Raw genomic sequence first — 16046 nt, 5'->3', positions numbered from 1 at the left:
TTGCCTCAGGAGGGACAATATTGCTCGTGATGTCGACGAAATGCTCTGGCCTGACCCAGCCCAAAGACAAGAAGAAGTACATTGATCACATGTTTACTCCTTTGATTTTTGTCCCTTTTAGTATTGTATACTGTACAGTGCATTGTAGGCTGTATACTGTACAATGAACAAATTGTATGGCCCTGAACATTGTGCTTTCAATTTTGTACTGTAACAGTACTGACTGCTCAATAGATTTTGACTGGCAGGTTTATATCAACAAAGAATTACAAGAATTACAGTATCACAGAGACAAAGTACAAGTTTGTGAGATGCAGGGTACAGTACTGTAAAAATAGGGGTACAAGGAGGAGGAAGAACAAAATAAATTGCAAAGAGCAAAGCAGAGTAGTAATTTCTGATCAATTTTGAGCTACTATAATAGAACATGTTTTCGTTCATCTAAAGACAATGACGGAAAAATATGAAATTTGTTTTGAGATTAAAAATGTACTTCTCCCTGAGAACTATATGTTTTGAACAATGTGTTTTCTATTTTTTGGTGTATTGTTTATTGACTGCTTGATAGTGTATATCATTTTGATCACTTTGTTTATGATTTGAGAGCAGTGTTTGATTTTGAACACAGGTCAAACTGTTTTGAGGCGAAAGTTTCATTTTGCAAGAGGAGTCCGAGGTTTTGTAAATAGTGCTTGACGATGAGGTTTTGTGTTTAATGTTTTCAGAAAATGGAGCAATTTTCAAAAATTGTGTTTTAGCAATTGAGAAAAACTAACACTGGTGTGACTAACCAATAAAAATGATCTAAAGTACATGTACATCATATCACTATATCAAATCAAGAAATACTGCTGGATGCGGCGACGTCTAGCTCACCCAGTAAGAGCGTGTGCCCCATGTAGGCTGAGTCCTTTGCAGCAGCCCGGGTTCGAGTCCGACCTGCGGCCTTTGCTGCGTGTCATCCCCCATCTCTCTCCCACCTTTCCTGTCTATCCACTGTCACTATCTAGTAAAGGGAAAAAAATGCCCCAAAAAATAATCTTGCTGCTGCTGGAACAGTCTATGGGAACAATATGCACTGCATGTTTTATCATTTATGGTGTAGTTGCTCACATTTTGTTAGTCTATACACTATACCTAATTTACATCAAAATATAGAACATTTAGTCCCTACAATAATAATTTTGTCTATTTACAGTCTCCTGCTGTATCTGAACTTTCACCATGTGTGATTAGATTATTCAAAGGATTTATGGAGCAGAAATCTCCCCTTTTTACTGAACACCATGACTGTATATAGAGCATGGCCACAGCAGGTTAAAGGTTAGCTTCAGATATAGTGACATCTAGTTAGGTGATCTCTACAGGACACTGCAATTGGGTTTGGACCAGACCATAGACTGTATAACATAGATTTAGGCTAAACCACAGGTGCGGTTTAAACTGCAGCCTCTGAGGACACAACAATGGGGTCTAATATGTGAGTTTATTCCACCCAACGCAGGTTAAACTCGTCTTAAACCTTAAGATGTAGTCATAGAGTGACTATATCCACTGTGATATTGTATTATGATGTTTTACAACAATACAACACATTCATCTATAGAGTTTTGTAATCTGTAAAAAAATAAATAGTCCTGCACTGACCTGTTTTTCTTAAAGTTTTGACAATAGTTACCGACATTTTTCCAAATATTTGATCAGATAACATTGTTATCCTTCTCTAGATTAATAATCCAGTGTTACCTACACAGGTAACACAGACAGATCCATTGCCCTTCGTTACCACCAGATGGCGACATTCGCTTATTAGATATTGAACTAAGCAGAATTGTGCAGCTAAATCAGATTAATATGGGTTACACAAACTATTTCTTTGATTTTAAAATGTTTCTTATTAGGAATCTATAGAATAGGGCCATTTAAGGCAATAAAGCTGCACATTGTGCTGGAGAAAGTTAATTCTATAAGACTTCTGTATATATGACAATAAAAGCTGCATTTTCAAGTATTATGTTGACTCTTTCAGTAAACTCGTCCAGCATGTTGTTCTTCACATGCACCCTAAATAAGGGCATAGAGGGGGTTGTGCAAAGCAAAAGCGCCCCTCTCTATTTAATCAACCACACATAAATTAGCACGGAAGCCATCCTTTGTGAGCCCCCCAGTCAACTGACCTGACCGTCATAAATGTAATTGGCAGGGTTACAATTTGTTATGTCCTTTCACAAGCCTGTCATTGGTTTCCATGTATTCTTCCACGAGTGGAAGTAACAATACTTTAATAGAAGAAAACATTCACACGTTTGTTTCCCCCCTTTTTAAACGATCTCATACTGAAAGAAGTTACCGAACTATGCAGGCCAGATGTTCAGATGTGGGAACACCTCTCAACAGACGCTGGCCTGTCAAAAACAAGCTGTCTTTTGTTACATTTAAGTACTCCTCGTAAATTAGACCCTTTTAAGACCGGTGAACTTTCTTGCTTTTTTTAAAACAACTTTTTCCAAAAACGACTTTGGTGTTGATTTACTTTAAGGTACCTATTCGTGTATTTTTGTTGGGAAGTGACAAATGTGAACAAAACAACAACATGCATCTTATAGCAACATCAGTTATTCTGTAATCAATATTATTAATTAACTTGGATGGTCAATCGGTAACATAAGGCAATAACATACATATGTTGTATGTTTTACTATTTGCAGTCGAGATAAGCCAGAACCAGAGGAAAGAGGAAATTCACGTCTTCTTGTTGTGGTGTTCACTTGCGTTCAAGGTTCACTACCAAATCGTAGTTGCTATATTTCCGACAGGTCTTGAAGGCAGCATGAGTTCTTGCAGTTCTTCAAAGATGCATGCAGCATTGTTTGTTTGATAGATGGACTGCAGCAGTACAAGCTGAAGACCTGCGCTGGGACGTGTGTGTCTGTCTGAGCCGCTTTTAACATGTGAAAAAAAAACTACCGGAGTAATTTTAAGATTTTCATCAAGAAAGTGCAGAGAAAAGTTTTACTGAGGATAAAAGTCGACGGGAGGAAAGACGTTGTCGAATTCGGTACGTGAACTGCTTTTGACAACTTTACCGAATCTTAGCTCAACGTTAACTTAGCTATGATGTCAGTTAAGCTAACGGTATATTCCTCTTCTGTGGTTATTCTGTCGTTATTTATTTTGTGTTTTTGAGGTCTGTTAAAAAAACACTAAATGTTATTAGCTTTGTCAGGCGCGTCTTGTGCTGTTGTTTAAACAAATGAACAAGGGGTGGATCGAGTTGACCATCTTAGCATTGCTCCATTTCAGCTAAACAAACTAACGTAATACAATTGCCACATAAATCTATACATCTGCATTCGTGTATTTGTGCTCATGGATTCAGCCAAGCAGCGTTTTGGAGTTATGTTACACTTCAACACATTCCTTATGATGAATCCCCTCGACTTTTTGACGTGCATTAAATAGATAGATAGATACTTCATTGATCCCCAAGGGGAAATTCAAGTATTTTTTTTAGATAGATCGATCGATGCAGGTATTGCATACAGATTTTAGGGCATTTTTGCTTCATATAATTTCACAACCTCCAAGATATAGTGCAGCCCTGGACGGGGGCAGTTTCTGTCAGATAAGTAGTGTTTGTCTTTGAAACAAAACACTCTCAGTTGGGTGAACTTTGATCAGCTGCTGGAGACAATTTTTATTTTTTATTTTTTTTAGAGGATGAGTTTTTTCCACTTAGCAGTGATGTCAGATTTAACTTGTGAGACAAACCAACTTCCATGCTGCCGTTGAATCATTTGTTATTTCCTCTTTCTCTGCATCCCATTTTCCCCCCTATGGAGCCCATACTTGGCCCCAACAAAAGCTAATTGTTTTTTTCTAATGAGCACCCCAGTGAGACATAGTGAGGTTTCAAATGCAGGCTGTTCATAGGTCAATGACTTTCCCCACCAGCTGTTGAAGAAGAATGGGGCACAATAATCAATCAGTTGCCAGTGAAAAGTTCCATCTTTTACTTCTTTGACCTCACTTGACCTTTCAGACAATAAGTCTCAACATCATTTCAGATAAATGTTTCCTTAATGTTAGACCTGCACGATTCAGGGAAAAATATTAATCATGATTTTTTTAGCTTAGAATTGATATCATGATTCTCTGCCATGATTTTTTCTCACAAAGTGTAATGTTGATTGCGTACATGAACCATGACAAAACAAAACAAATTGGCAGTACCAAACATAGATTTTTTTTTGGCACCTATAGCACATTGCGCATCACCACAAGCCTGTAAACATAGAGGCCTCAATGAATAAAGAAAATAAAAGTACACACTGGCCATTTAAGTACAGTAGGCTACCAAAAATAGTGACATATAACACATTGAACTAAATATGGCCCTGATACAGGCTCTATCTGAACTCCTTGAACATGTCTTTACATAATTAGCCTAAAACATGTCAATGTCAAACGCTTTCAATAAATTAATTGAAGGAGGAAGTCATTTAAAAATTAAATCGCAAACAGGGGTGAATCGAGATCTCGATTTTGTAACGATTTATCGTGCAGGCCTACTTAATGTGATGAACAGCGTTCTCTTCCAGGTGGTCCAGACAGGAAACAGCCCAAGTGTGTCTTGGATCTCAGAGTTGGCACTTTATTCCTTCTTCCCTAGTCTTGGTATGCTGCAGCTGTGATAAAATGACCAGAGCTGCAGAATGCAGAGGTGGTTTCATCTATTTTAGACCATAACTTTAAAAACCTGCTTCAATTTACTGGAGGTGCCATTGTTCTGTGTGCGGATGTGATACAGTCATATTGTTTGCTTTTTGTTTTTAAGCTGTTAGAGTACAACAGAGGTTAAGAGAGAAGTTTAGTTGTGGGCAGGGATGTGGGGGTGGGGGGGGCTTCCCAAAGGTTGTAATTGCAATGAAAAATCAATAAAAACATTGTTGAACAGAAACAAGAACCTGCTTCTGAGCTTTTCAAAAGTCACATTCATTATTTGTCATTTACTGATTGAGCGCTTATTTGATGCAGCTTAGGACGTCAACTGTTACCTTAACATTTAAACTTTCTTATTTTTCTGCACCATATCGCCAAGTCAAATTTCTGTATACATCTGGTGAATAAAGCCATTTTGATTCGGATCTTATAAGACCATAAAGTTCCTGCTTTACAGCTAGGATTACATTGTGAGACTGTCCACTTTAAACAAGACCTGACAACCTTGTGTTTGTTTGAAAGTGAAGAGTGTGTGCCATAAGTGATTTATTCATTCCAGACACCTAAGGGACGCCAGACACTGTTTTTGTTATTACAATGTTCACAAGCCCCAACAAAGGCACACGGGAGCTGTTTTCTTGCAGATGTGGTGTAATGCACCTTTAAATGGGTACTCTCCAATTCTATTTGTAGACTTGCCGTCTTATTTTACCCAGCAGTCTTCCACTCTTTCCTCCAAACACTGGAGGACATTATGGAGGACTACTTTCCCTCTCGTTGTCGACCATTTATAATTTTAAAGAACTGGAAATCTTCACTTGTCATTTGCAAATTAAGATGGCACTTGCCAACTCCACTTTCCAGGTACGCATTCTGTGGTTATAGGTCATTGACGGGAAAGTGAAAATTGCTATTTCTCCCTTTTCAGCACAGCAGGGAATGATTATTCTCCCATTAAGGGCTATTTTGGCCAGGATGTACGTGCACCATATGGGCAAATCTCCTCACAAGTGCCCTGTGGGTGTTCATTGGGATGGATCACTTATCCCCGCATCTGCATGCTCACAGATGCAGCAGACTAAAATAAGAGGCTCATATGTTGTGTTTCTGTGGGAAGTCACGGGTTAGGGCAGTGCTTTTGTGAAAGCTGTGGATTTGATTGAGGTGAAGAGAGACCGTAAGGGTTTATTGTTTCCCCCAGTGAATGAAAAGCTGTTAGTGTCTTAAGGACTCTGTGTCAGGGGACAAATGGCAGGAATAATGTGGGAAAGAGGGTACTAACAGAAAGGCTGTTTATCAGGGGATATTTTCTGCCCGGGTAGACGGGGTTAGAGGGTGAGAGAGGGGTCTTGCAAGATAAACATGGCATCAGTGCTGAAAAAATAAAGCCTGTCTCAGTCAGCCTGTAGGACCCTGGACCTCTGTCCTGTAATGCCAGTTTTGAGTTTTAAATGTTCTGAACGTAAACATCCGTGACTGATGGTCTCTTAAAGAAACCTGTACCACCGTGTCTGACTTCAGACATCCCAGGGGGCTTATGTCATACTTCCAGATTCCCGTGGGCCTAGTTGGGGCAGACGGTGAATGCAACGTGATCCGGTAGGTCTCCGACTGTGAGAGAGAAGTGCAGCCGGAATTTTCTGGACTATTTTTAGCTTCTCCTCCTATCGATTTGCTCCGCACAAGGAAAAATCAATTTGTGCTGTTAATTGTTGCACAAAAGGTTGATAAAGTTCTCCTTCTAGATTCAGATGCTGGATCAAAATTGTATATAATCAGTTGTGAGCATCATCAGTTGGCAATAGGGCAGCTGGTGGCGGATGGGAGTTTTCTTTGGAGATTTAAATGTAAGCACAGTTCATTAATTGTCAGCAAGCTTGGCATCTGATAAAGCTTGATTTGGTTGAATATGAAGTCACATCCTCACTGACTTGTCTGTACCCCCTATAACTCTTGAAGAAACAGAGAAAGTGGCTTGTCTCTCCCAGAGCAGAAGTCTTGGTTTCCTTTGGCTTCTTTTGTAGACATGTTCAGTGGTTTCACTTCTCTCATAACCTTGACAGACTGTTACTAGTAAAAACAAATGCTCCAGATAGTCATCACACGTCCCCTGAGGACCCTTTTCTTTTGACATGTTAGGCCTGAGGCCTTGGTTCAAGGTATATGTTTGTCAGTGTGTATTTTCTCAGAGCGAGGCTTTTAACACATTTGCGGTGATTACTCAGTATAAATGTTCTCTTTATTTGCAGGAGTGCTGTATCTTAGCCAGCATCTGCCCCACTTAATTATCTGTTTGCTGTGTTTTAAAGAAAGGAATTCAGGCTTTGACTGCCTGGATCAGTGTCATGCCTGGCAATTAGATGAACAAGGACTGAAGAAGTGATCTATGGCAGGTCTTTCTTTTAATAACCATCAGATTGGCTCTGGTAGCATCTGTCTTCAATTAAGGGGCAAGTTGCAGATTCCCATGCAGGAGGTTCATGCTGCGGGTAATGCAGTCATCAGCTGTGGGAAAATTGCTCTCCATTTGTGTGAAATGGCAGCTAGTTCAAGCACAGGTGGCCAGCTTGGCATGAATGTTAAGCCTGTATAGTGTTTTCTTTAGGATTTTAAATTTGGCCGTGCCCCCTCCCTAGGAAAACAAGATTTTGGAATTGCCAAATGTCAGCAAACAAGAGATGAAAGTTAATGAGTTATGATTGTTGAATTCTGTCCAGATGTGTTAAGATTGTGGGTTAGACGGCTTTACCATGTCCTGCTAGACATTTTCACTTTCTCCACCCAAACCATTTTCTACACCTATTGACAGCCTTTGATAAGACATAGGCAAAACACTTTAAAGACCCAGACGTCTACAGCATATCTAGGTTTTGAGCCCATTATTCCTAGTCTAGCTTCTCATTGACCAAAGACAGATTAGCATCGTTTTGGTCTGGTCATTAAGCAGGGTTAGCTAAGAGGTCATAGTAGGTGGGATTAATAGGATTTTGTAAATTCACTGTTTACTGAGACAAGTTCAAAGCATGACCCTCGACATGAATACTACTCCTGCAGGGTACACATGCTAACCCCCCACTTGAAAATCAATTGGTCAAAGGCTGTTTGAGGAGGCTTTATTACTGAAGACTGTCACTGTAGCAGTGCTGCATTGACTAAACTCAAATCTGCGTTTCTTTACTCTAAAAAAATGCAAAACAATTATTGATTTCAGTCAGATCCACATCGAAGGCACAACCGATTCAAATAGTGACGTAGGCTGGACTTGTCAATTTTGTCACCAACTGTTTATCAGTGGAATATGATAAAACCATTAAAATAAATGTGTATCCTGTTAACCATGTGCCTGTGTGCTTGCACGTGTGTCCTTGTGCATGTTCATTAGATACAAAAGGGGAACCACTCATCAAAACAGTGAACCATAGTGCTACTAATGGTCAAAAACTCCACAATTTTAAGTAAATAAGTCAAACATAGTTGGCTTATGAGTCCAAAAAAGAACCTACATGTCATTTTGATAGGGTGTATGTATTGAAAAGATTGTATTGCTATATTCCCTTGTGCTTTGCTGTAGGGTGAACAAACAATAATAATAGTGTATTGGCTGTTGACTTTCTTGGCCAGTAAATAAGCTCTACTTGAGTCCAGGCTGCAGCTGCAGGTGAAGCAGTGATCTTAATGTGTGGATCCAGCGCTGTGGCTTTCCTCCTTGCATTCCTGCACATCTTAATTGGTGAACCTCTTGGCAGTGGTCTCGGTTTTGCCTCGGCTGGCCTGGCTGTCAGCTCGGCACAGTGGCCAGCAAACGCACTATGAACAATGCCCATCCTAATCCCTGAAGAATTCCTGCTCCTCTGATCTAGCTGGCCCAAGAATGTGATGTTTAAAAGGCCGGAGGCTCACCAGGAATCACAGGGAGAAGAGTTTTCATGCACGCATGTCTTCCATGTTAATTTGTTATAAGGAGCCAGAGTGAGGCAGTGATGTGAGAAGCTGGCAGCACAGTGGCTCTGAGGTGACACGCCTCATCATTAACTGCACCGCAGCCTGGCATGAGGGATTAGAAAAATACATGCCACCAGGGGTGAACCCGTAATCTCACTGGACAGTTACTATGATAATGAGAGTTTTGTTTTGATGTGACATGGATTTATTTGTAACACTAATAAACAAGGAAGACTTATTTAACATTTTGTTGGGTTCACCTGTTTCATTCTTCAGTAATTTTATGTAGCAAACACTCATATTTATAGTTGTCACCTTTCTTTTTGTAAAGCAATTTGAAATGCTGTTTTTTGAAATACACATCAATTAAAGATGCCTAATTGATATTTATATAGCTGAAATGGCAGTCACCGAGGTTCTCAAATAAATCATAACATTTTCTTTGTAGCTGCTAAGTCTCTTGGGTGTCCATTTATGTTAAGTTAGGCTGTCGTCTAACCTCCTGCCCTTTCTCTACAATTAGCATTAACTCATGTCACAGTTGCCTCCACTGTGCATACCTCAGTCCCAGCTTTGCTATATATATTTGCCAGTGGCTGGTATGAGCCAGCACAGAGCAGGGGAATGGGAAGAATTTCCTTTTTATATAAGACCTGAATAGACTGTTTGCCTTCTGTGAGAAAGCATGGCACACTTGAAAAACGTATCAAAACTTAAAAAGACTATCCTAAAGTAAAGAAACACAGGGTGTTTTTGAATGAGAACCCACCAATAATGATGAACAGTGTCATGTGATATGTACTGTAAGCCCTGACATGAAGTGCCTGAATTCTGTTTGACCCTTCATGTTTTGTTTTGTCAGCTTCAGAGGCCTGAGTGCCATGCCAGAGGGGTCCCATTCTGTTCTCCACCAGGGCCCAATGGGGGAAGGTAAGATCAATGCAGTGATATTGAGTATGACCCATGCTCTGGTAATTGCTGCCTATGAATTGACCAGTCTTATAACATGGAGTTTTAATAAGTAGGGTTATTCCTAATGGTATATCTGGTTACCCTGGACAGTGTACTAACATAACACAGAAGTACATCAGAGTGGAGGTAAATGGAAAAATGGAGGAATAGAGGAAATATAGAAGCTTGAGCTGAGAGAGCAGTGAACTCCCCACCTACAGTCCAGAGTAGCAGAGAGGCTCTTTGTGTGGTTGTGGAGCTCAGCCAACCCCTTTCATATAGCTGAAACCCCTGAACACTCACACATCAAACCAGAATGTGTCAGAATCCCTGACAGCCAAGATGGTTGATCTAGCCAGCGGTGCTGACCTTGTATGTTGGGGCCACTCAAATTACATATTATTTTAGTGTTCATTATCTTCAGTCACAGAGCCACAGCATTGACACAGGGCCTCTTTGTATCTGTTTGCCTGCTCTGTCCCTCAATCGCCCCACCGCCCCCCCACGCCTCCGCTCTCTCTACTGAACACATTTGACGCTTGGCTTCCACTTTGGCTGAAGAATACCAGTGTGTCAATTGTTCCCTTTTTCCTCTGCGCCTGTCCCTTTGGTTGAGCTTTAGCCAGAGGAGGTTTTTGGCTGGGGGAGACGTGTGCCACCCTCATGAAAATGTGTGTCTATTTCCTCAAAAGGCCACTCTGCACCGACTACACGTTCTCAAAGCTCATTTTGCAGCTCAGATATCCAGTGTGAAATGACTTTGGCATGACAGAACACCCACTTGCAGTTGAAACATTTTTTAGAATGGTTTTGTTTGAGTTAAAGTGTGACTGACCTACCCCCTCCTGCTGTGGATGGATGGATGGTAATTAAGGGGCAGGGCTGCTGGTAATGCGCTGTCTGTGTGTGAGGTGATGAGTGGATGTGGTGAACAGGCAGGAGGAATGCACATGGTGAAAGGAAAGCCCCCCCTGTCTGGTCAAGGTAAACAATAAAAAGATTGTGCTGCCTATCTAGCTCCAATTCTTCTAAAGGTTCAAAAGTTTTGAAGTGAAAAGAAGCCATGTTGATCATTTTCACAACCAGCAGGCTTTGGATGGCGCTAAGCTTGCATTACTCTCTTTTGTTATTCTGCACTTTGAATTCCTTTTCCAGAATAATTGTATGACAGGAACGTACATAAGACCCATCATAATGTCCACCTAAGCTAAACTTTCAACACCACATGGGAAATATATTAGCTTAAAAGTCTAGCCTGTCAATCCAATGACAGTAGCTCAGCCAGGCATCAACAGACCTGAGGCAGCATGAAGCATCTCTTTCAAAGATAAGGGTTCCCTCTGACCTACTTAACCCCAGGCAGGAATGTAGCTGTGTGTGCAGAATGTACAGCTTTAAAGGGATTCTGAGGGACGGACGGATCATCTCCATTCACTGCAGCTTTTCCAGACCAGTGGGCATAGGGTTGTGTGGATATAGATGTATGATGGCAGTGATGGCTGCGTCTCTGAGTGGGCTTGTCAATGGAGCTCCTGGACTGGAACTCTCTTTCTGCTTAATCGCCTGTAGCATTAATCACAGGCAGCCTCAGGTTAGCCTGCAGCAACTCCTGTTCAAGTTTTGAAGTCACACTCCCGACACCCCCTCATCCTGTATGTCCACATCTTACTAGTGTTGCGAAAGTTAATTTAAATAATTATGTAACATAGCCTCTATTGTGATAGAATTCCACATCTACTCATTGTATTTAATTTCATGGTTTGGTTCAGTTTCCCTAGTCTGAACAAAAGAATGTAGTTCAGTGTAAATGATTTTACAGCCTTGTACAATGGCCTTCCTCCTATAGAGACTTCCGGTGGATTACCCACATTAGTTACAGGCTCTCTGCTTTGGGTGTTCCCGTTAGATGGCCTCTTAGAAAGTCATTTGAATCAATAAAACTCTTTTATCAGCTTCCTCCATAACACTTAACATTCAGTTGACATTTTGTAAACAGGCATGCAGTGCATTAGAATATTTTAGTGACACTGCATATGTAATGCTAAACACAATGCTGGCTTAATAAATGTTATTTACATGTTATTGTAGATGGTTTATGTCATTAATGCTGTTGTTTCTTGTAATTTATTATACAATAACAAAATCATATCCATTCTCTATTTAGTAAATGCACACAAAAAACAAGGAAGTAAGTGCCAAAGCAAGCTGTCAAATTCCTCATTTGACTGCTGTGTACAGTAAGTGTTAATAAAGGTCTAAACTACAGGAGAGACAACATCACACCCTTTATTGCACTGCATGTGATAAACGGCTTAATGTGAAGTAAATTAAGTGTTCCACCCTGACCTTTCACACTTCACACAGCTGTCCTGCGACCAGCCTGTGTGGACTCTGCAGAGAGGCGCTAACAGGAGGATAGTTTGGTTGTAGACTATTTACAATGTTTACAATGGACTCACACCTCGGGGCACAGATGGTGTGTGTTGTCCAGAGGAAATGTGAGTTTTGATTGGATCCAAAGCTGGCTGTGTGCAAGTGCCTAAAGGGCTCTTTAAGGGGGGGCTTGTTTATGGAGGAGTTTCCTAAGTGGATCATCCACATGCCTATGCACTGAGGTTAGCTGGCACAGCTGGATCCTTTAAGGGCCAGGGTCCAGTGAAGGCGAGGTATACAGGATTAAATTTGAGCTTTTTTGAGCAGTTTTGTCCTTTTGGTACTTCAAGACGCCTGCCTTTCTGAAACATGTCATCCTTTAATGCTGGTGAAGGGATTTTGTCCTTTTACCCTTCCTGTTTTAAATTGGCGTATGTTAAAAGGTTTAATCCACAAACATGTAAATGATGATTCTTTCATTTTGTATTGGCTTTTCTGAGTATTTCACTATAGTAGCCTTGTCTGATCCAAGAGTAAATGTTTTACACAAGCATTTCAGGAATATAACAAGTTTAACAAAAGCATCCTGATGTTTAGTAAATGAGTGAAATGTGTAGACTACACAAAACACAGTTTCACTTTTAAACATCAGAATTCCCCCAAAGCTTCCCAGCATAGCGTTTTGACCTTGACTGTCTGTGTGGAATGCAGGTTCAGTTTGCATGTGTGTACTCAGCCTCTGTTGTCCACGCGGTTTATTTACCAACCTTCAGGCTAATTATTAACAGAGCATTAAAAGCACCTTTTAAGGCCAAAGGCAGGTGTAAATCAAACCATCTTTTATAGAAAGGACTGTTTAAAGCAGAAAACCATTGACGTGTAGTAAATTCTTTCCTCCATCAAGGGATAAGAAATCAATCCAGGCCATCGGTCTCAGTGTCTAATCACCACTGTTCTGACTCATGCTGTTTGATAATGGTCTGTGAAACTTGGGGCCTAATCCTCGGAGGCACCTTGTGTGCTTGTGCTGGTGCCTCCTGCCCTCCTGAGGGGCAGCCATTCACCGTTGCCAAGTGGGGAGGAGTTTTTCCCAAGGGGATCAGTGTAAAACTACCTCCCTGTGTCCCAACAGCCACCGGGGGAGGAGTTGAGTGCCGGAGGTTGCGGAGGGGTGTTGAAGATGGAAGTTCAGAGTGGATCTTGAGGGGCGGAAGGGCTTTATTGGGATGTATTGCAAAACACAATTCCCTTCCATCTTTATTCCCCGAGGGGAAACAGGGTCACACACTGTGCACTTGGCTCTAATAGAGTTAGCAGATTAGCAGTCGCCTCAAGAGTTGGTTTGAAGTTGTTGGTTTTTGTCGTTGCTTGTGAGTGAACATACTAATCAGCCAATTAGGAACTAGGTTTTTCCAACTTGTTACATGCTTTAATGTGGGGGGGGTGAAAGTTCTCTTTATGGCCATTGGGAATCTCCACAAAATCTGCTAGCAAAAAAGATAAGTGTATGTTACAAAAAGTTGTAAACTAACTCATGAGACTTACGTTGGTGTAGATTACCAGCACAGTAAAAAACACCTTTTATCCGAAGGGGATTAAAGGAATGTATGAAGCTGCCAAGACAGTGCCAGGCACCCAGGAAACAAGGAATGCTCTTCCCAGATGACTCATGATGAAACTGAGCACTAAAATGACCAATATTTCACAGTTGTTATCGTTATTGATCATGCAGTTGCAGGTACGATCAAGCCAGTGTCTTCTTGAGGAATATTGCAAAATGACTTAAGATGTGATTCATTGTCCGTTTTGTTCAAATTCATCACCCTTTGATACATGAGTCAGTATGAATCGGGCAGGAGCGGCTGTGTGTGTATTACTAAGCAGGTAGGGGCTTGTTTCTCTCAGTGGGATGTTCTGTCCAAGTTTCTTTTGTTTTCTATGCTCAGAAAAAAGCTTAACACTGATGCTAATGTCAACAGGCTTCTGCTATCAGTTTTCCAGTGGAAAGAAAGAGTCATTTTCTGATACTAAGTGCTCCTGCAGCTTTAGGATAAGCATTTGCATGCTCAACATAGATATAGTCTATGTTGTTCCTGTTTCTTTGCTACTAATTTGGTTAGAAAACTAAAGGACACAAGCCAGACAGAACAGCACAGGAGGAACTTAAGCACACGCTCTGGGTTATTTTTGGAGTCTCATAGGCAAATCAAGTTTGACTTGGGGTCCCAGTAAGTTCATCTGAAATAGTCATAAAGGTGTGTCTTTCTCGGAGACAGTCCCTCTTTAACTTTGCAGTGCACACTCATCGTTCATTATATTGAAAGTTTGGTCACAGCTGACAGATGGAGGGATTGGAGAAGGTGATAAATCAAGCAGGGCTTTGACACCTTAGTCTTTCAGGTTTCTTACTTCAGTGGGCGAATCTCATCACCAATACACTTTAAGGTATGCGAGGATTGACACATTAGAACATGTAGAAATTACAGTAATCAGTGCATTTATATATAGTTTTGATCAGTGATTTTTTTTTGAAAATGTATTCAACTTGATAGGAATTATTATTATCTGTTGTTGTTGATGTTTCTATCGTTTTCCATCGCCGACCATCATTTTCTTCTGACTGACGTTATTACCCTTGTTTGTGTCTAGTTTGTTTCCTAATATTAAGTCAAGTAGACTGTACTATATACAAACACCTTTTTGCTGTCTGCAAAACTGAAGTTGGATAAGCCAGGTACGTGGACGGGGCAGTTTTAGACTTTGGAGGAAAGAGAACTATAGCCTTGGGTAGAATTTGAATGGAGTGTGGTTTTGCATGAATTAAATGGGAGTCACATCATCACAGGGTTTTGCAACCAACCACTAACGTCATAGCTACATGCTGTGTCTCATCATGTTCCCAGAGAAGGAGGTAATATTCAGATGGAAAATGTGTTGTTCTGATATAATCCTGGCACTGGAGGTTATGGTAGGAACATTAGTCACTGTTTCTTAGATATGTCTGCCATTAGCCAAGCATGCTAAGATTGTTTTTACACAAGCCAGAGCATTTTCTTTATAAAGGAATGCTTTGTCATCCCATAACTTCAGACGGATACAAATCATCTCTGTTGTACATTAGTCTGTAGCCTTTTAGAAAAGTTAATAACCAGGTGCTGGGGTATTCATGTCAGTGTTTCTATTCACCTTCTGCACCACCTTATTAGGCTCTGCATGTCATTCATATAACCATGATGTCAGAGGCGGACAAGTTTTTGAACTGTCTGCTTTGTTAACTGCATGATAAGCTCAGACTGAAATGGAAACAAGTGTAGACTTTATTAGTTCTAGACTGATTAGTCATGGAGCCCCTCGGTGAGTGTCCTGTCTGCTTTCTGCAATGAAACAGAAGCATTTATCCTAAATCACCTGTCAGATACCTGATGCTCATTTCTCTTTTATCATTTATACCCCTCACACTCACTGGTTTTATCATCAAGCAAAGGTCCCGGACTGGTAAGCTATTTTATTTGACTTTTTCTTAACATGCAGAATCACCTTACAAATACATTAACCCTACATGGTTATTTGGTTACTTGTTGTGTTAGCGTACGCCAGCACTGCATTAAAATGGTCCACTGTCCATTTGGATTCATAGAAGCAACAAATGAGAAGGGAAGGTCATGCTTGTAGCATCAACACACCTTTGTCTGTAAATGTTAACCTCGGCTTAACAGCCAGGAAACTGGAATTCAAAAAATTCCAATGAGGGGTTGGGAGTTTTATTTTATTATCTGGAATTCCAACCATTTTTCATTTAGCAACAACATTCGTAATCGATGCACACACAAGCAACTGATGTAATGTAATCCATGAATGACCACACAGTCTATAAACACTTAGCAGTCTTTCTGGTGACTTTGTTGAGTCTAAATGGCCTTTGAAAAACTACTGTGAGTGATTTAGGTTGCCTGAAATGTAGTCCAAATACTATACTATCTCTCTAGCCTTGACTTTGTTAATGGTTATGTCTGTGAGTTAACAACTGTATTGATGCAGTAGTGAAACAAAGGAGAGTG

General features: G+C 40.6%; 1 protein-coding gene across 7 annotated transcripts in view; it reads left to right on the top strand.

Annotated features, from left to right (window-relative positions):
- Positions 1-2833: 2833 nt before the first annotated feature.
- LOC116035649 (pleckstrin homology domain-containing family G member 3) overlaps positions 2834-16046 on the top strand; it is a 32802-nt gene continuing 19589 nt past the window's right edge. For 5 of the 7 annotated variants that reach the window (XM_035994740.1, XM_035994738.1, XM_035994739.1 and 2 more), the window contains exons 1-2: positions 2834-3058; positions 9527-9594. In XM_035994740.1, the coding sequence (XP_035850633.1) occupies positions 9546-9594 (49 nt within the window). In that variant the 5' untranslated portion in view covers positions 2834-3058; positions 9527-9545. Of the gene's footprint in view, positions 3059-7428; positions 7434-9526; positions 9595-16046 lie in introns of those variants that run through there. The other 2 variants (XM_035994735.1, XM_035994741.1) reach the window with 2 other exon arrangements.

The sequence above is a fragment of the Sander lucioperca genome, chromosome 18, assembly GCF_008315115.2.
Source record: "Sander lucioperca isolate FBNREF2018 chromosome 18, SLUC_FBN_1.2, whole genome shotgun sequence".
Classification (NCBI taxonomy): domain Eukaryota; kingdom Metazoa; phylum Chordata; class Actinopteri; order Perciformes; family Percidae; genus Sander; species Sander lucioperca.
This window is presented reverse-complemented; position numbering and strand designations above follow the sequence as displayed.